At 35.8% G+C, this 20,792-nt stretch overlaps 2 protein-coding genes across 4 annotated transcripts; one reads left to right on the top strand and one right to left on the bottom strand.

Annotated features, from left to right (window-relative positions):
• Positions 1–4,144: 4,144 nt before the first annotated feature.
• LOC104089477 (ATP-dependent Clp protease ATP-binding subunit ClpA homolog CD4B, chloroplastic) lies at positions 4,145–11,778 on the top strand. Its single transcript, XM_070192225.1, has 10 exons — positions 4,145–4,302; positions 7,009–7,580; positions 7,819–7,934; positions 8,051–8,173; positions 8,244–8,429; positions 8,925–9,140; positions 9,391–9,608; positions 9,933–10,008; positions 10,093–10,182; positions 10,318–11,778. The coding sequence occupies exons 2-10, from the start codon at positions 7,016–7,018 to the stop codon at positions 11,497–11,499; spliced, it is 2,772 nt and encodes a 923-aa protein (XP_070048326.1). The 5' UTR covers positions 4,145–4,302; positions 7,009–7,015; the 3' UTR covers positions 11,500–11,778.
• Positions 11,779–12,648: 870 nt separating this feature from the next.
• LOC104089476 (auxin response factor 2B-like) lies at positions 12,649–18,499 on the bottom strand. Of its 3 annotated transcripts, none has more exons than XM_009594388.4 (14): positions 18,291–18,498; positions 18,097–18,212; positions 17,384–17,479; positions 17,179–17,235; positions 16,892–17,047; positions 16,722–16,806; positions 15,888–15,978; positions 15,644–15,808; positions 15,427–15,546; positions 15,150–15,225; positions 14,892–15,063; positions 13,843–14,783; positions 13,572–13,762; positions 12,649–13,446 (listed from the first exon to the last, which is right to left on the bottom strand). In XM_009594388.4, the coding sequence occupies exons 1-14, from the start codon at positions 18,349–18,351 to the stop codon at positions 13,269–13,271; spliced, it is 2,505 nt and encodes an 834-aa protein (XP_009592683.1). In that variant the 5' UTR covers positions 18,352–18,498; the 3' UTR covers positions 12,649–13,268. The 3 variants fall into 3 exon arrangements, with proteins under 3 accessions (XP_009592683.1, XP_009592684.1, XP_009592685.1); XM_009594389.4 differs by having other exon boundaries at positions 13,843–14,762; XM_009594390.4 differs by lacking the exon at positions 18,097–18,212 and having other exon boundaries at positions 18,291–18,499.
• Between the last annotated feature and the right edge of the window lie 2,293 nt (positions 18,500–20,792).

The raw sequence follows: 20,792 nt of genomic DNA, 5'->3' as shown, positions 1-20,792 counted from the left end.
AATAGGTTAAATATATTTGATCTTTTCAAAATAGAAAAAAAAATCTCAGACTAAGAAAAGCTTCACACACATATATCAGTTGCACAAAGACTCTAACAATCCCCTAATATTATAAACCAATCACATTAACATAAAATCAAGTAAAAAATATTTTTAATTTAAAATAAAGTTATAACAATCTAGACAAGCAAGATGTCTATGTAACAGAATCAAAAAATAAAATTGTTATCTCTAACTTTCAAAGTGAAAGAAAGTAAATCATAGTGCTAGTAAAAGTAAAAACGATGAGTTCTCTTACTGTAATTTAGAACGCTGAAAAGAAAAATTAAAGCTAAGGGTTAAAGGTTTGTTCTCTGAAAAGATGAATTAAGGAGGACAATTATTTGGGCGTTTGAGTTACTTAACGGAGAAGACGTATGGGGTAAATTGATGTATAAGATTAATTAGGGTATGTATTAATTGAGAATATAACTGAAATTATATCTTATCACTTTTAATGATCGGTCAACTATTCCAAAGTTGTCGGTCAATCACCGGAGGTTGAGGTAGGAGGATGAAAACGATAATTGTTCAATACTGGAGGATGTATTTGATTTTTAAGAAATAGTTGGAGGACTAAAATCATTTTCACCCATTTTTATTGAATAAAAGTAAATTATAATTACATATTTAAAATTTAATATAAACTAGTATTAAGAATTTGAATCAACAAATAAATTATTTTCTTTAATATTGAGAATAAATAATTAAGTATTTAAATTAACTAATAAGCAAGATAATACAATTTCATTATTTTTCAAATTTATCATATACGTAAAGTTATTTTGAAGTTGATATAAATCTTAAAGTACATAACTTTGTTAGACTACTGGCGATAAAAGAAATAAGAAAATAGAACAAAATTGTTATAGTATTAAGAGTTAATTTGGTTAAAATGCAAACTTGAAGAAATGACAAAAGACAAAATACATTCTAACCGAGTTATCATTAATTATTTTTCTTTAGTTTTCATCAATTACAATAAATGGTCCTCTATAGTCATTTATAATTAATACTAGTTTCTCCTTGCACGTGTATGCCGAATCATGAAGTCAACAATTTTGTATTGACTAAATAATTATACTTGAAAAATAAAGTACATGTGAAGATTAATATGAACTCTCGGATTGTGACTTGTCTGTTGAGGGTCAAAGTAAATGGATATCGTTTGAATCTACAAAAATGGACAAGAAAAATATAATTAAATTAAAAAAATTACTTATTTTTTAATTTTACGAGGTACAAAATATAATAAAGTGTGTTTCACCTAATAGCTCCTTATAGCCGATATTTCTGGCGTATGTTCCTTTTATTCATTAAGGTTGCTCTGTCATGACGAGGACATAGAGTTAAAATTATTGATGTTTGTAGCTCGATAACATTAAATTGACATATATTTTTAACCAACACAAATGATAAAATTGTGACGACATGCTATTTATTTATTCTAAACTCACATTATTTACAATACTATTATAATGGTTACTGTGGAGTATTACTTATTATTTATTATGAAATGCTTTTACGTTTTTCTTCCTTGAGGTTGAAGGCATATTTAGTTATTCCTAGTTGACGTTCCTTGAGCTTTCCTTTCACACGTTTATTAATTGAATTAGTCTACATTTATTATCTAATGTAACTCTTCATAATTTTACGATAACTAATAGCAACGAGGAAGCTGTCTAATGTAAGCTAGGTTCTTGTATTGATTTAAGAAATTTATTAATTTTCTTAAGGGTATTATAGTCTCTTAGTTTTATAGGGTCATTTAGGTCTTTTAACTTTCACTCTAGGCCTTCACTATAATATAGTGGATGTGATGATTAGTCATTTTTAGACTTTAGATTGTTGCCTAACCTTATTTTTTATAAACTATATGACCAACCACTTCATTCCCAAATCTCTAAAAGAATAAAAAAATTATTTTATTTAAATTTTGTTAAACTAAAAAATATTTATTGCTTTAGTATCTTTTACCACAAAATAAGAAGATGATTATTATCTTATGATTGCAAAAAGGAATTGATCAACGATTATTAATTCCTTAATTTATTAATTCCTGCAATTGAGAAGCTGAAAATTAGTCTTAGCTGGAGGTTCAGGGAAGTTAAGTTTTTATTTTTTGTAATTACGATTGTACGTTCGAAAAAAAATAGAACAATTTTAAAAGACAAAGAAACTGAAGAATGTACTATGTTCTAATTTCGACTTTTTTTTTTCTTTTCTAATTTCGACTTTGTTCTTTTGCCTCTATATCTCATTTTTATATTCCATTTTAGCATGGTAACCCGCATCTTGCAATCTTAATTCGATAATTGCTATGTTTGAGTGTCGATTATAAAGTTCAATATGGCGGCTACTACTGTAACCTACCCCGTGCTAATTGGTTAATTTATGAGTATAAATATTGAGATTATAACTTATAATTCAAGCTATAGCGAATTTGAATTTGCTGTCGCTTCGAGTTTTTTGGGATATTAACTTTTTTTTTATGTCAATGATCAAATATGCATTTTAACTAACCTTGTAACATGATAGTGGCATCTTGTTGTATGTGGCTTGAACTATTCTTATTTCAATTGAAATTTATTAAATAAAATTTGGCTACAAAAATTATTAAAGAAAGTTTTAAAAAGGTTGATTATTAGAGGATGAAATAGGCATTTGAAAAATTCAATTAAGATAAGAATAATTCAAGCCACAAACACTTCTCAACCCTTGTAAAAGCTAACCTTGTGACCAGATAAATACGTCTTCTCAACACCTGTAATTGAAAAATGGCCACTATTATGAACTTTTAAATTTTACAGGTAAATATCAAAACAATGACTATTTTTCAATTATAAAGTTGAAAAGTGATTAGTCTGTCTTATTACTAGAACTGATGTTACTATTGGACACAATATAAGCCTGATATTTGTAGGTTTTGAATAGGCTTTTTGTTACATGTTTTGACTATCTAACCATTTGAAGCCTCTTTCCCCAATAGGCCATAACTCTTGCAAAATAAACACACAAGAACAAAAACAAAAATATATAAATCTCCCCAAAGTTTGATGAATTTGTAATTAGCTAAAAAACAAAAACAAAGTGCCCATATCCATTTTGTCTTTGACATCAAATGGGCCCATAAACCTCAAAAGTTCCAAAAGAATGCAAGCATATTTGACTTTCCAAGCTTTATTGAACGTTGACAATGGAGAGAAATGCTTCTAATTATTAGTGGGAAATGTTTTTTCTTGAGAAATCTATATTTTTGAATATTTTCTAGTATTTGTGTGTATATAAAATAGAGGTAAACATATAATAGGCATGGAAAACTTTATCTTTTTCAAGTGTTTATTTGCATAGTAAAGTAGATAATATCCGATAATAGTACAAGATTAATGAAGAATATGAGAATACCCCAACTTCGAAAGAATAAAGCATAATATTTTTGCCAGTATTAGAATTTTATAAAAGGTAACTATTTCGGTCTTATAGGTAAATTTATATAAAAGTTTTGAAAAATATTGTCTTCCATAGTAAATGATAGTTAAAGATATTATTAGTTGTATACGAAAAAACTTTGAACAATATCATGATCATATCCGTTGAATAACTTGAGTAATCGGAGAATGACAATTAGACACTACAATAATAAAGCCTCGTCAACCGAGCATACTATTGAAAGAATCTTTTTGCTAAAGTAAAACTATAATGGTTAGTCTTACATAAACTAGGAAAATTTTAATGAAATTTTTTCTTAATAAATTAACAACGACTAGTACTGGTTAAAGAAAGTAAGACTACGTAGTTTCACTTTTATTGATAGTCTAACGACTTTTGTCAATACCATATTACTCAAAAATTAATTAGAAGAAACCTTTTATAATGCCACAATCCTTTCCATTGGATGGGAGAATGATAATTGAACAAATATAAACACAACGAACATAAGTTAATTTCCCCTTTTTTTTGTGCTAAATTATATTTTATTCTGGTAAAAATTATTTCCAATAATAAAAATAATTACTTGTGAAAAGAGAGGCAATACTTCTTTCTATAATAAAGTATTTAATACTACTCCTTCACACTGTGTGTTAATAAAAGGGGTAGATAAGATTATTTATCATCCACTATTATCTATATAAAAACAAATACCCTTCTCCTCTTCTCCAATCCAGTGGCCCTAATCCAATTTTCCTCTAAACCCATCTTCTCCTTCCTTCTATTTTCTTCTATCTCCCAGATTCTTCTTGGGACTACAGTAGTAATATTCAGGTTCTGATTCTTTTTACCTATTTTTTTCTATGCGTATATGTGTTAATGATATATTGAAGTTTGGGATAATTTATAGTTTGGTGTTTGGGTTTCTGTTTATTTGTTTGAAATTTTGAGCTACTTAATCAGTTTAGTCTATCAAGAGTTGTACTCGTCAAATTCTTGCTAATTGAGTGTAAAGTTTGTACCTTTTTAGCTGTTTTTTGTTTATTTGAGTTGCTTTGAGCTGTTTTTTTTAAATTATTTTATTTTGTTGTATTCTTTTTTTTCCACTTGTTCCTTAGCTAACTTTTTCTAATTTCCCTTTGTAAATCAAACATAGGGGTAAAGGTAAGTTTTTGAGAACTACTAGTTTTGGAAATTTTTTAATATGTGTCTTAAAAGATAAGTAGTAGTTTTTTAATGATGACAAATTATTGAGTATTAGAATGAAATGGGCCAAATCAAATTAAGTTGGGACTGAAGCATAGTTGATTGATTGAGTTTGAAAATGAATATGTAAAAATGTGTCTTCAGTTTGTATTAATTGCACTTTGTTAACATTTAGGAGCTTCGTTTGAACATATATTGAGTATTAGAATGAGATGGGGCTAAACCGGAGCAAAGCGGATAGTGAGGATCCATATAGCTGACACCAACTAGTTTGGGTTGAGGTTTAGTAGTTGTAGTATTCATGGTAGATTTTTAGCTCGTTTGTGAAGTGCCTGTCTTTATAAGGATATGAGGTAGCTCAACCCTTTAAAAACTCTATTAAGCACTTCACAAGGTCGTGGTTGGCTTGCTGCGGATTTTAACTTCCAGACTCACCCCTTAACTAAATACTCAAAAGTATTTAATTCTCAGGTGGTATTTAGGATCACCTTGTGTATCTGGGGCTATCTTGAGGGAATGGATGTTTCACTTGAAGTTTTGTTAAAAACCATTTTCTAGAGCTAAAGATCCCTTCTTAGTTGGTTCTGATTTCCAGCACACGGGAATGTCATCCCATTTACATTCAGATTTACTTATTCTGCTGCCTGATTTCTCTATGAAAAATTCCGGATTACAAAGAAACCAAAGAGCATCCGAAGGGGTTGAAAATACTTCTGGAAGTTAAGAGGAATTGAGTTTCCTATACAGCACCAATGAGATATAAAGTTAGAGGATTGGGTACATTTTGGAGAGAATAATATATATATATATATATATATATATATATATATATATATATATATATATATCTTATACCTGAGAATTCTTCCCTTTCAGATCAATGAAGTTAATACATATATGTGTGTGTGTGTGTCTGTTTGCTAGCCTGCTTAATGAGTCTAGTCGGCTAGCACCCTCCTCCTACTTAAAGGAGTCTAGTAGGGTTTTGTATGTGTTGTCAACCCAAATCCCCAATTTCTTCCCTCTCCTCTACAGTTCGCTGATATCCCCGGATTTCTTCTCCTTCCTTTGCATTTCACCCAGTTCCCCATGTTTTGCATATTAGTTTCCTAGCATTGTTTGTTGTCAATTTATTATAATGCAGCAATGTTGAATAACTTGAATAGACTTCAGCTACATCCAGATGGAGTTTAACTAAAACCAAAGGATTGAACCAAGCTTTTGTAGTCCAAAGTTTTGTCCTTTCACTTCTCGTCTACTCCTAATACTTTCTCTAACAAATTCAGCCGTAACCACCGTCATTTTTTCTGTGGTAAATTCACCTTCCCCAATATTAATTCCCATTTCCCCCTACCCGACCCAACTTCTCCGTCTTCACAAGAACAACGTTGCGCATTTGTCTTATTACCTTGGACTGTGGCTCCTCATATTTGTTACTTCATATCGACCTTGTTCTTCACTCTTCTTCCTTCTTTCTTGTCGTGTACTCTTGTTCACTTTGTTAGGATTTTGTTTATACTGAAACTGATGAGTTGAACTAAATTGGGTTATTAGTTTTATGGGCCTTTAAGTGGTCTATCTAGGGTTTTCCAAGAGCTTGAATTTTGAATAATTTGATGGAAATTAGTGAAGTTTTTTTATCACTCCAAATATCAGAGGAACAGGGGATAGTCGGTACAAAATGGTGTTGAGTTTAACTTTTTTATAGAGACCAAAAAGCCTGCCCTATCAGTATGTTGCAACAACCTATTAGGGGCATATAAAGAAGATGAAAAATGGGGACGATGGTACAACGCTAACCTACTACAGCCATGTGGTTAGTTAGCAAAACCCACGTGTGTGTGTGAGAGTGTATATTCTCATATTTGTTCAATCTATCCATGGAACATTGGCTACTCAATCCTGGATTGTGCTGTTACTACTCGGCAGTCGCGTAGTGTTTCAGCTCTTATATCTAGGAAGCTAGACTATATTTGGTTTATATGACATCGAATCATGTCTCAGACTTATGGTTCGTATTCTGTTACAATGATTTTATAATCATGCATTAACTTCTGTCGAGTATGTATACTATTTCTCTACTTTTTCTGGGAAATTCTGTGTTTCAGTTATCACTCTTCTCCTTGCACCGTGCCTATATTTTTTAGCTTCCTCTGGATCAAAAGATATGAACCTTCACCTGGTATCAGGTTTTTGAATTGATAATTGGTGGATGTCTGCTGATTTATCTTTCAATTGTGACATTGCATACTATTATCTGAAGGCATCTGGAAGATCTGGTATTTTTTTTATATCAGAAGAGAGCTTTTCTGATTATTACTTTATCCTGGGCAGGTCCATCATGGCTAGAGCTTTAGTTCAGTCGACAAACATCCCATCGTCAGTTGCTGGCGAAAGGACGACAAAATTCAATGGATCTGGGAAAACAAACAGAACTGTTAAAATGCTATGCAGTGCACAATCTCCTTCGCTAAGGCTGCGGGATTTTTCAGGATTGCGAGGATGCAATGCAATAGATACACTAGTTAGATCTGGACAAACTCTCCAATCCAAGGTAGCAGCTGCAACTTCTGTCAGACGACCACGAGGTTGCCGATTTGTACCAAAAGCAATGTTTGAGCGCTTCACAGAGAAGGCCATAAAAGTCATTATGCTTGCACAAGAAGAGGCCAGACGACTTGGTCACAATTTTGTTGGCACAGAGCAGATTCTGTTGGGTCTTATTGGTGAGGGAACTGGTATTGCTGCTAAGGTTCTTAAATCCATGGGAATTAATTTGAAAGATGCTCGTGTGGAAGTGGAAAAGATAATTGGACGGGGTAGTGGATTTGTTGCTGTTGAGATCCCTTTTACGCCTCGTGCCAAGCGTGTTTTGGAACTCTCTCTGGAGGAGGCCCGCCAACTAGGTATCCTTATTTTACTGTCAATATCTGTTGAATGACCTTTGAGACTTGCCATAAAGATGGTTCTCCTGTTGAGTCTGATTCTCATGTTGCTTCATTAACAGCTTTGGTTATCGTTCTGTACCAAATTGGAGTTGTTAAAATATCATGATTTTTTGCTTGCCTTTCTAGTGTCCTACATGCACCAACGCGGTTGTTAGTTAAAATATTTAATCAATTTATTAACTGGTTGTTAATTCAGGGCATAACTATATTGGTTCGGAACACTTGCTACTTGGGTTGCTACGTGAAGGTGAAGGTGTGGCTGCCCGTGTCCTTGAAAATTTGGGCGCTGACCCCAGTAACATCCGCACTCAGGCAAGTAGTAAATCTCACATGCTTCCTCTGAGTAGTTTTATATTCTACTTTGAGTGCAGTTTAATTTCTTGACTTCATTGTAATCAGAGCTTATTGGTTCTTTTTTCTGAAAATAGGTGATCCGAATGGTTGGAGAGAGTAATGAGGCTGTTGGTGCTAGCGTTGGAGGTGGAAGTTCTGGCCAAAAAATGCCTACACTGGAGGAGTACGGAACAAATTTGACAAAGTTAGCTGAAGAGGTAACTTCAAAAGTATATTTATAATATGAGTGGACACTTTTCAATAATTTGAGTTAATGCTGTTTTTTAGGGGAAATTAGATCCTGTTGTTGGAAGACAACTGCAAATTGAACGGGTCACTCAAATCTTGGGTCGGCGGACTAAGAACAACCCTTGTCTTATTGGAGAACCAGGTGTTGGCAAAACAGCTATTGCTGAGGGTCTGGCACAAAGAATTGCAAACGGTGATGTCCCTGAAACAATTGAGGGGAAGAAGGTACGCCATTTGTGATAACTTGCAGATTGTGATGTTTATCTGTGTCCTTTCTTCTACCAGTTGTCGCATAGTATGGTGGCTCCAGAAGCTGAGCTACTGTCGTGCTGGTCCAGTCTAGTCTGCTTTTTTATTCACAAGGATTAGGTTCAAATGAATGTGCATGCTGTCTCCCTAAATTGAAAGATTTCAAAATCATTTTCCTTGTATCTTCATGTTTTCTTGAAATTTAGATATATATTTTTATGTGATACTTTCTCTTGGCTTATTTCTATTTAGTAGATGGATTTATGGATCTATGTTTCTAACTAATTGAACAAAAACGATTTTAGCATCCCTGTTGAACTTAATTCTTAGCTCAAGCTAAAGTGAGCTCAAGTAATAAGGTTCAAACCTATTTGTGCAAAACTCATATATCTGGAATTAGGCTGGATATTTCGTGCATGATGCAGCTACTTTTCTTCGTGTCCTTAAGAGTCACTTTTGGGTAATGATTAGGTGATAACTCTTGATATGGGTTTGCTTGTTGCTGGGACAAAATACCGTGGAGAGTTTGAGGAAAGGCTAAAGAAGCTGATGGAGGAAATCAAACAGAGTGATGAAATAATACTATTTATCGATGAAGTGCACACCTTGATCGGAGCTGGAGCAGCGGAGGGGGCCATCGATGCTGCAAACATCTTGAAACCTGCCCTAGCTCGAGGTGAACTACAGGTTAGTTATCCTGGTTGCCTTGTTCTTCTCTTTCTGTCCTTTCTGGAATTTAAAAACGAGAATTATGAATATTTCTTAAGGACAATCTAATGCTCTAGATGATATATCATTGTGTTAACATGCATTTTTCCTGGCACAACCCCATAAGAAGGTCAAAATTATATTTACCTACTCAATATGTGAACTAAACGGGGGAATTTTTTTTATCTCCAAGTACCAACTCAATAGTATTTACTTGGCTTCTTGTCAGTGTATTGGAGCTACCACACTAGATGAATACCGAAAGCATATTGAGAAAGATCCTGCATTGGAGAGGCGATTCCAGCCAGTTAAGGTCCCTGAACCTACTGTTGATGAAACCATTCAGATTCTGAAAGGGCTTCGTGAGAGATATGAGATTCATCACAAGCTTCGTTACACTGACGAGGCATTAGAGGCTGCTGCCCAGCTCTCATACCAGTACATCAGGTATCTAATATATATCCTTTTTATTTTTCTCGCTTTGGGTTGTCGATGCATTGCTACCTTGAAGAAATGTGTTTCGCTTAACCGCGTTTGTTTGTACACATAAAGTTCAACTTAGTTTATGATAGTAAAATGTGATAATAAAGGTTGGTATTTTTCCTTTTTCATTTTCTTTTGGTTTATCAGTATCTAATTACGTTCTATGCTTATTTCTGTCCTGAAAAAAACTTATCATTGATTCCGTGATATTGATTTTACTGTATCTGTTGTATCTTTTCCTCATTCTGCAACACGATACATCTTTTCACTTGCATCTTCGGATTTCAGTGACCGTTTTCTGCCTGATAAAGCAATTGACTTGATTGATGAAGCTGGTTCTCGTGTTCGACTTCGCCATGCACAGGTACCGAATTCTCCTTAATCTCTATTATAATCTGTCATTGCTCTATTATTTGCAGAGTGACAATGCTTTGTTGTTGCCTTCCAGCTCCCTGAGGAAGCAAAAGAGCTTGAGAAAGAGCTTCGTCAAATCACAAAGGAGAAGAATGAAGCTGTCCGCGGTCAAGATTTCGAAAAGGTACAGAGTCTTTTACGTACATCTAATTAATCCCTTTAAAATGCGTGCTTTCTTATCAATAGCGTTGAACTATTTTCTTATCAAGTATTCTAATTGTAGAATTTCCTAATTAGATGGATTTGAATTAATGGACAGGCTGGGGAATTACGTGATAGAGAAATGGATCTTAAGGCACAGATCACGGCCCTCATAGACAAAAACAAAGAGATGAGCAAGGCTGAAAGTGAGGCTGGAGATACAGGTCCGCTTGTGACTGAAGCAGATATTCAGCACATTGTCTCTTCTTGGACTGGCATCCCTGTTGAGAAGGTCTCGACTGACGAATCTGATCGCCTCCTAAAAATGGAAGAAACACTTCACACTCGAATCATTGGCCAGGATGAAGCTGTCAAAGCCATTAGTCGTGCCATTCGACGTGCGCGGGTTGGGCTCAAGAATCCCAACCGGCCTATTGCTAGTTTCATCTTTTCTGGTCCAACTGGTGTTGGGAAGTCAGAACTGGCAAAGTCACTGGCTGCATATTACTTTGGTTCTGAAGAAGCAATGATCCGGCTTGATATGAGTGAGTTTATGGAGAGACACACAGTCTCTAAGCTCATCGGATCACCCCCTGGTTATGTTGGTTACACAGAAGGTGGTCAACTGACTGAAGCCGTAAGGCGACGACCTTATACTGTTGTGCTCTTTGATGAAATTGAGAAGGCTCATCCCGATGTCTTCAACATGATGCTTCAAATTCTTGAAGATGGAAGGTTGACAGACAGCAAGGGGAGAACTGTCGATTTCAAGAACACACTTCTCATCATGACATCAAATGTTGGAAGTAGTGTGATAGAGAAAGGTGGCCGTCGTATAGGTTTTGATCTCGATTATGATGAGAAGGATAGCAGTTACAATCGTATCAAGAGCTTAGTGACTGAAGAATTGAAACAGTACTTCAGGCCTGAGTTTTTGAACAGATTGGATGAGATGATTGTATTCCGCCAGCTCACCAAGTTAGAGGTGAAGGAGATAGCTGATATCATGCTTAAGGAGGTATTTGAGAGGTTGAAAGGTAAGGAGATAGAACTTCAAGTGACAGAGAGGTTTAGAGATAGGGTGGTTGACGAAGGATACAACCCGAGCTACGGAGCACGGCCTCTGAGAAGAGCTATTATGAGACTGTTAGAGGACAGCATGGCGGAGAAAATGCTCGCAGGTGAGATCAAAGAAGGTGATTCGGTTATTGTGGACGTGGATTCAGACGGCAATGTGACTGTCCTCAATGGCAGTAGTGGTACTCCCTCGGACCCGGCTCCGGAGCCTATCCCTGTGTAGAACTAGTGATCATGTTTTAGAGTTCATTTCTGTTGGCCACTAAGGTTCCCTGGGCATATGAAGCAACTTGTGGATTTATCTTTGGGGACTCTGGGTAAGATCTTGCCACGTTGAGAAGGCAGCATCCTTTCCATGTTGAGCTTTAAGGATTTTACAAAAATATACGATGTTGGACTAATTGGATCAAGATTGTTGTTCTTCACAAGAAAGTGTTGTATTAGCTAGACACTCCTTACCAAAAACATATCTGATTTATTATAGGTGGCAGTTAACTCCTCAGCTTTGGTCTTGCTGTCCTCACTTGTGATTCTGTGATTTCCTTGCTTCTTTACCTCTTCTCGTTATATTTTGGCTCAGGTCACAATGGCCCAAGGGCTGATATAACAAAGATTCTGGCAAGGTTGCTTATGAATGTATTTCTCAGTCCTGCTAGTTTTGTATGTAATAAATGGTTGAACGGGTCTCTTCAAAACCCCACGTGCCACGTAATTGGCAGTCTTTCTTCAAAAATAATGACTTCTTACGCATTTAAAATAACTTTAGCAATGCTAAATTAGTAACATTCTTTTATAACAAATTCAGCAACATCTATCTGTTGTCCGAGATGTGAAGTTACAGGGAATCACATCAGATACTGAAAGAACTGTAGCGGGAGACTGGACACAAGATCCATGAACTATGATGCTTGTTTGGTGGCAGAATAGATTAACTTATCAATAGCCATTCAGCAATGCCTATGTGCAGCGCGAGATGAGTTCCAAATGAATCACCATCTGACTCTGAAAGAACAGTGGCTGGGTACAAGATCCATGAACATCTATGGTATCAATCCATGAACACCAAGGCCTCCAAATGCCCGCATTAATAAACTGTGTTCTGCACCCATGTCAATCAACAGAGCCAATTCTGTTTTGTCAGGGCAAGCTCTGGGCCTCCTGTACTCTGGTAACAAATGCACCAAAACGACCCCCTGAAGACTGTCGGTCCAAGCATTTGGGAGTTTACCCCTATTTGAATACATTGACAATGCCTATTATGGCTCCCTGATGTTTGCAAAAGGAGCTGGTAATATACGGGTGTCAACAAGGGGTTAAACGAAAGAGTAACTTGATCAATAAGAATTTTTTGTAATAACCAAATACTAATATCTTTACTTCAACTCCTATGATCAAAATTTGAATGATTACCAATACATGTTCAGCTGGACGACCACAACTGCAGATACAAAATATGTAGGGTACAAGAAGCGGCTGGATACCAGTAGGACATAAATTAACAGTAGACAAGGTATGCTGTATATCAACTTCTTATTTACATCTAGAGTTGCCAGGATAATTGTTAAAACTAGGTATATACATATCGAAATAAGCAAAAGGAAGACTATGACCAGGCTGATAATGTGTGTATACTGTGTGTATAGATAAGTCATCATAAGTTGGCTCCAAAAAGGGGTCGAAACTGCAAAATACAGAGAAGCTGCATCTATATGGAGAGACCAGACATCCCTAAGTTAAAAGGGACTTGATATGCCAGGTAACTACCTTCAGAAATCCCCAAAAAAGCAACAGCTGGGTGGATGTAGTCTTTTCGGCAGAATTTATAAACTTGTCAAGTTACTAGAAACTGCAGAAGGGCGACTGTCACCCCACATTCTCAGGACGAAGAGTAAGAGTAATAATAAAGCAGCAGCAAATAATAAGCAAACGGAGATTTCTTTTCCTTTTTTTCTTTTGCACTTTACTTTTCACTACCTCAACTAGGAGGACACGCTAAGAATCGTCAGGACTGGATTCAAAAGGAAGCTGCATATCCTTCACTTCTTTAGCATCAGAGCCTTCTGCAACAGAAGAATTGTCTTCACCTATTGAATTGAGAGACCCTGCGTTCATTCGCTGCACCTCTTCTTTCGTGTAGAGGAAAATCTTGCACACCATACCACAAAATTCTCTGTTTCACCAAAACCAACAGGTAAAAAAGCAGCATAAGAATCCAGATAACTGCAAAACTTAAGCACCATAAAGATAATCATCTTTCATCCTTTATGCATCACAAGAAAAGACGAAAGGACTTACTGCCATGGATCATCTCCAACAAGCATCATGTCACCCTCATCATCAGTATATACAACCAGCCAGTTCTTGTTCTGAGCCTTGAGCTCACCATTAAAATAAAAAAGGTGATCCAGTTCAGCTATCAATTCTTCATAGTTGTTGAACTTTGCAAGATCCACAGACCTTCCAAGGGCTGTGCCATGTTTATGAACCTGCATTTATAATAACCCAAATGATTAACGCTTCACAAAATGTCACAAGCCAAAGTTAAGCCAAATGACTAGGTGTAAACCTTGGTGCAACTCCTTGTTGAATTAGTAAGGCCTTTGCCCTCTCTATCTCGAGTACCAAGATGAGAGGTTTGGAATTGTTTCTCCTGATCATTAACTGTGATACCATCATCTAGTACCTTTGATCCCTTTGATTGCTCAGACCTTAGATCAGATTCAGTTGCAGGGAATTGATGATGTACACCAAAATGCATGTTACTTGCTGAGTCAATCGGTGAATTATTTCGCAACTTGACAGGAACTATGGAAGCAGAGTCACTTCGAAGGGGAATGCCAAATAGTTTGCAATTTCCCTCTTTGGGTTTCACGGCTTCAGGCTGTAGCGAAGCCATGGGTTTAGGCATCATTTCTCCAGAATGAGTGGACATCTGAGTATAAGGCAACACAGACTGGGGCATTAACCAATTTCCCTGCTGATTGTCAATTCTATGACCAGGGAGGGTTGGATACTCGTTAAAACCACTACACCTCGATGTTTCCCGCATTTGATAAAGAGTATCACCCCCCTTCAATCCTGAATCCATCAGATTAAGTGAGAGACCAGAAGACGCTAGAGACCAGTGTTTTCTCAGTAAGCTGAATTCATTTTCCTTGTCCATTGCTTGTCGCTTCACCAAGCTAGCAGGAAGTGCTGTTTGGCCCCCAGTGGGTAAATGGAGCCCATGGGAGGAACTCACTTGCACCCCAAAACCTGATAATAGATCTGTAAAAGATGATTCAGGCCTCCCTAAAGGAAGCCATTTATCTGACAGACATCTCCTTGATGCAGAATGAACATCAGTCTTCCCATCATTCAGTGGCGGTGGCCATACAATTGGATTCTCAGAAGAATCTGACCCATTATTTTCTACGAAATTGCCTTTCAAGGTCGACATTTCTTGACCTTTTAAGACCCTTGAAAACCCACTGGCTTGTGAAGGGTCTGCAGTTATTTTGGATGAACCTTTAAGAAAGTGAAAGTGCCAGAAGTACATAACAAATACTCAGCTTGAAATGTAGATACAAAGGCAGTACAGGATATGAAATTCAAATATAAGGGTGAGTTATATACCTTCCCTAGTAAGAACAGAAGAATCAGGAGACGAGGGCAGAACATTTGATCGAGGCCTTTTTGGCCTTGGTATTGGAAGTGGATTAAGGGCAGGAGGGGTAAGAGCTGGCTCTATTTTCCAGGGTGAAACTTGGTCTGGCCTAGGAATAGCAGAACTTTCATCCCATCGAACCTTAAAAACGCATTCAAGAATGATACTTCAGTGCTATATATGGGAAAAAGATAACCAACCAGGAAAAAAGTGAAAGTAGATTCTACCTTCAGGCATCTCCATTTGGACTCAGGCCACCTTTTGGGGTCACCATCTTCAATGCCAACTATAGTGCCAGTAAACCTATAAGATTTTGGAGTAAACTACAAAATCAGGGGTTTTGAGAAAGGTAATTTGTTTACAACAAACCATCACCAAAATAATATGATTTTGATCTGAAAGCTCACAACACAAGTATGCTCGATTAATATCAAAGTCAAAACCACCTAGTATCGCATTTAATACTAAAGAAGGAAAATGCTCCTTCTAGTGATGCTAACATACCTCTGTTCTGGAGCTTCTTCACCTTCAAACCTCATTTTAAACCTCATGCCGATGGAGTAATTGTTTTTCACAGACTTCATATACTGGTCATATGGAACTATAAAATCAGCAGGGCTCGTCCTATAATACATAACGTTGGTCCAATCCTTTCATCATATAGATTTCAATTTAAGGAACAAGCTTAAACTAATTTCCCTTGGTTCTTCGAATCAGTTACCTTGGTTTGTAATACACTGTGAACATTGTTTTCGTCTGAATAGCATGCCAAGCTGTAGCAAGGACACCGAGATGCATGCTATGACTGGATATCACTGATGATGGAGCATTACCCTGCTGTCTCATGGCACGTCTGACTCCAACACGAAGCTCCCCGTTCTCACCTCTAACAGTAGAGTGTCCAACATTTCAGAAGTTAATGAACGCAAAAGAATGGAGAAAAGAGAAGGTATGCCAACGCTAACCTAAGAAATATGAATGCATCCCCAGCAACAAGCCTTTTCGAACTTACAAACACACTCCAACCACTCTGAAGAAGGTGCCTCCTAGGCTGGCCTGAGATTTGAATGATAGCATGAAAACAAAATGCAGGAAATGTAACAGGAACAACCAACTAATGCGTTGAAATAGCACCAGTTACATCAAGAAATAGTGCTCAACATTTTTAAAAGCAAATTCCCCATGCAAAATAGAAGGTTCAAAGGAAGGGGGTGAAAAGATCAATAAACACCATTAGTCACACAAGCAAAAAGAAAAAAAAAATATTCACAATTCTCTGAATCACACCAGCAAATTTATCTCTGAATCACACCAGCAAATTTATCTTCACCATCCCTCCTCCAGCAAGAAATCCAAGTGTCTGTTCCTCATCCTGAATCTATCTCATTGTTGAGAAATCATAACATTGTGTTGTTTCCTTGAGTTATTTATATAAAGCCCAAATACAATGACATGTAATTGGCTTATTACTAAAACACAAGGGATGCCCCTCCACATCCTAATCTTTGTCCAGATTTATGCCAAACTATCATCGGCTTAAAATTTTTCAAGGTTTCCAAAGTCGAGATTTATTGTCATTGATTCACAATATTCCAACTTTGTAATAGGCACGATTTATAAACAAACAAATTTTAACGAAGGTATGAAGACACAAATTAAATAGGCTATAATCTATGAAATAGCAATGTTGTGATGGTGCAACTTTATGTCTGCAAAGACTGACTCAAAAGGAACTGAAGGTGGTATATGTCACAAAATATAAAGGCACAAGGTGATTAAGAATGCATTAAACATCATACCCCGAAATATGTGCCTGAAGCGCCACTGATTTGCATGCAAATCTTTGGCCGCCAACTCCTGTGTTGGAGGTTGCCGAGACATATCCTATAACAAAATATTAACCACCATAAGCCGCTTACAATGTTCAAATACGGGCACAATAGCTGTATTGAGAAACAGTTCTTCTGACCAGAGGAGGGAGGCATTCATCAGCATGCCGTCTCAGGACAGAAAAGCCTCCGTGAGTGCTGGTATCAGAGGCAGTTAGTGTCTTACAAAAAGAGTGCACATGGAATCGTGGTGGCGAAGGGGGCATCGGTTCCTTCGTAACTGCACTTTCATCTTGCTACAAAGAATATTCCATTAAATCAGATGTCCAACTCGAACATCAGAATTTAAAGCCTCAAAACGATGTAGGAACTTCAAAAAGAAAAAAAGAAATAACAAGTAATTCTTCGTTGCACATTGTAAACTTACATTTGGCTCTGGCATCAAAGTCAATTGTGCGTACACCTCATCAGTATCTGGTTCAGCCTGAGAACACAAATGAGTCAAAACGCTAGTACCAACAATGCAGAATCCTTAGTAGATTAGCATTCATCAAGAAAAGTTAACAAGGGAAAGCTAAGCTACACAACTCTTTGAGACACAACAAGACTTTGTATTCAACAGAAAAAGTTACCTTCAATAGGACGTTAATTACACGGCAGAGGATCTTAGAAGGAAGATTATATACTGGCATCTGCTGGTCTGAAACTTGATTGGTTGATGCTTCAACCTAGCATATAAACACATCAAATCACTCCAACCTCAAAGAATTAGTTATGACAACAACTAGCGCACCTAATTTTCCCTAGAGAACCCCTAATTTGCTTTACAATACAAATAATTCATGATTAGAAGGTATTGAATTGGGTGACCACCTTCTAAAAACTTAAGTTGATAAAGTGGTGACACATTTATTTATTACTCCCTCCATCCCAATTTACGTGGGGTAGACATTTGTGTAGCCATAAATCATTTCATCAAGGTAAAACGTAAAGTTTAAAGTATAATGTTTCTAAACATAGAAAGTCGATATTCTTTTTGGGATAAACTAAAACGTAAAGTATGCCACGTAAAATGGGACAGAGAGAGAAATTAATATCTTCAATACACCCCTTGACATGCAAGCCTAATACTTTTTCTTGAGTCAAGCATATGGAATTCATTTTGATAATAAATGGTGGATCTTCTGAACTGATACTATGTTGAATTGTCTAACCACCTCATCAAAACCGACTAGGAATGGAGCAAAATGGATATGAAGCCTAGTTAATTCATTGATACAGTTATGGTTTACCAAATTAATTAAGCTCATAAACGGTTTTAAAAAGGACGTGTATAGACGCAAACCTGTTCAATATGACCTTGTGGGAAATAGAACACGAGCTGGCCTTCGCGTGGCACTGTCACAAGCGGACCTGCACATGCACGCCATAGCTCCGTGTACAACGCTCTCTCCGCATCAACTTTAAACACAAACAAACGCAAAAATCAAATTATGGAACAAATTACCATTAATTACAGAAAAAATCCACTAAAATTACCATTTCCGGCGCCGCCGGGAGCATTGTGGCCACTATCAGAAGCAGCCATTTCCGTACACATATTTCTCAACACAGATCTCTCATTCTCCGAACACAAAACTTCCTCTCTCTATATCAACAACTGTTATTTATATATCTTCAACGATTTTGGGGGTGAATTGATAATGTGAGGAGACGAAAGAGCTTATTCATGAACTGATGAAGAAAGCCTTTCATCATTTTAACCATGGTTAAATTTAAACTAGTGTTTGGAAACCGGCTACAGCCCGTGGAGTTTTGTTTCTAACCGGTTGAGAAGACGGTGGATGGGGGGACAATTAATAAAAGCGTCCGTTAGGTGCTGTCGAATGTCCATTGGTTTAGCAGTTAAAGACGTCTGACTTTGACGTTAATAGAAAGTTTGTTCTGTTTTATGAGAAGTGGCCCCGTCGTACTATTAACGGACAGAGTAGGATGGTGGGATTTTTCTCTTTTTTTACTCCAAAAATAGGATAAGCAGATTGTTACGACTTATTATGTCAAATTTAAATATAAGAAAAATATATTTAAAAAAAATTAGAAACTTTATCTTAAACATGTCATAATATTTATAATCAGCCCTTAAGTATTCTGTAAAATCAATCGCTGATACTTGCATCAAGCTACACTACCTACATATTTCGGACCCTACGTGAATGCGAGTTGCTTCATACATCGGACTGCTATTTTTTATTTTTAATCAGCTCTTATGTTGAGAGTATAAGTTCAATTATTTTTAAATTTAAAGGAATGTCGCTTCTTTTGAAATGGATTAATAAGGAAATAATGTGAATTTTTTTAATATTTTACTGTTAATTGAGTTCAACAATATTAAGTTGGTTGATGCATAACAACAATGTATTTGCTTTTTTTGTTTGTACATAAGTTTGGACTTAATGGACGTTTGGACATAAGAATTGCAAAATTTTAAAAGAGAAGTGAAAATAATATTTGAAAATTAGAGTTGTGTTTGGACATGAATATAATTTTGGGTTGTTTTTGAATTTTTGTGAATGATCTGAGTAAAAATTTTGATAAACGACTTTTTGGAGTTTCTCAAATTTTTGAAAAATTTCAAAATTCATCAAAATTGAAAATTTTATGGCCAAACGTTAATTTCGACAAAAAATTTAAAAAATAAAATCGAAAAAAGTGAAAAAGATTTCCTGGCCAAACGGGCTCTATAGTATAAAAAATATTTTCAAACCTAAACGGTACATCTCAAGGTGAAGTTACTACTTGTGGCTGCAACATTTGTCTTCGTCACACATTTACCTTTGTTTTTGCCATGAAAATACTTGGCGGTAGATTAGATTCATACTAGTTCCCTAGCCCAACAGCCAAAAAAAGATTATTTATTAGTTTAGAAAAGTCAAAATTTGACTCTCTAATTAAGACTAACGAAATGCATAAAAAAAAGGTGCGTTATGCAACGGGATATGCCATCCAAACCAAGGAAAGTCAGCATATGTCCCGTCCCAAGCACCTAAAATGTCATGCTCAACACCCGTTTATGTGAGTTTCTTTGATAGTTTAACATACGGTTGCCTCTCCAATAAGAAAAAATATACTCCATAAATATGAAAACTTCTCTGTCATTTGGATAGGAGAATTTATGAAGGAAATCGCATTTTAAATTCTCATAAATCGCACGATTATATAGCCAAAGATAACTGATCGCGCCTAAAATCATCGCAAGCGCTGCTAATGCATGTAGTAAAAGTGTTAATTATCTATGTAGCTAAAGCTGATGATTCTGAATTCATACTCATTATCGATAATTAGTGGTGGATATGCTCATATATTAATAGTCACAAAATTATTTAAAACAAGAACCTAATAATCACTTATTTAAGAAAAAGAATTTAAAGAGGTTTTTCGGAAAAAAAACATACTCCTTAATTTAAGTTTTTTTTAAAAAAAAAAAATCACTGCAGATTCATATTGTGATAATATTTCAATCTAGAAACTATTCTCACTGACAAAACATCTATTCGGATGCATTATCTTTCGCACAAACTATTTTTTTTTTCAAAAACAACTTAAGGTAGTGAACACCAACGTTGGAAGTATATATTGCATGAAATTAAGAGACATGAGATGTATGTTATATTATTGAAGTAACATAATGTTAACTACCAAGAAATTTTGCAATGTATAGGAAATTGGAAATGTGGACGTCAAGGTCCGTGTCTATAATTGTTTTTCTCCTTTACTTGTTTCATTATTAAAAAGTAAAAAAGAAGAAAACTTTTTAGGCATTTAACAACAGTATTAAGGTGTGGGAACAGAAATTTTCTGAAAACAACAAATATTAATTCAAACGTATTATTATTGATTTGTTTTTTAATTATTTTTCTTATAAAACACTTTACATTTCAAAAATGGTCCAGTTAAGCTCCACCTTTATTAAGAGTCACGTGCACAGTTGTATTAGTTGGTTAAATGCATGTATGAGCTAGTTAAATATATATATGTATTGTT

This window comes from Nicotiana tomentosiformis, chromosome 12 (assembly GCF_000390325.3).
Source record: "Nicotiana tomentosiformis chromosome 12, ASM39032v3, whole genome shotgun sequence".
Taxonomy (NCBI): domain Eukaryota; kingdom Viridiplantae; phylum Streptophyta; class Magnoliopsida; order Solanales; family Solanaceae; genus Nicotiana; species Nicotiana tomentosiformis.
Note: the sequence above shows the minus strand (reverse complement) of the source record. Positions and strands in the feature narration are given on the sequence as shown.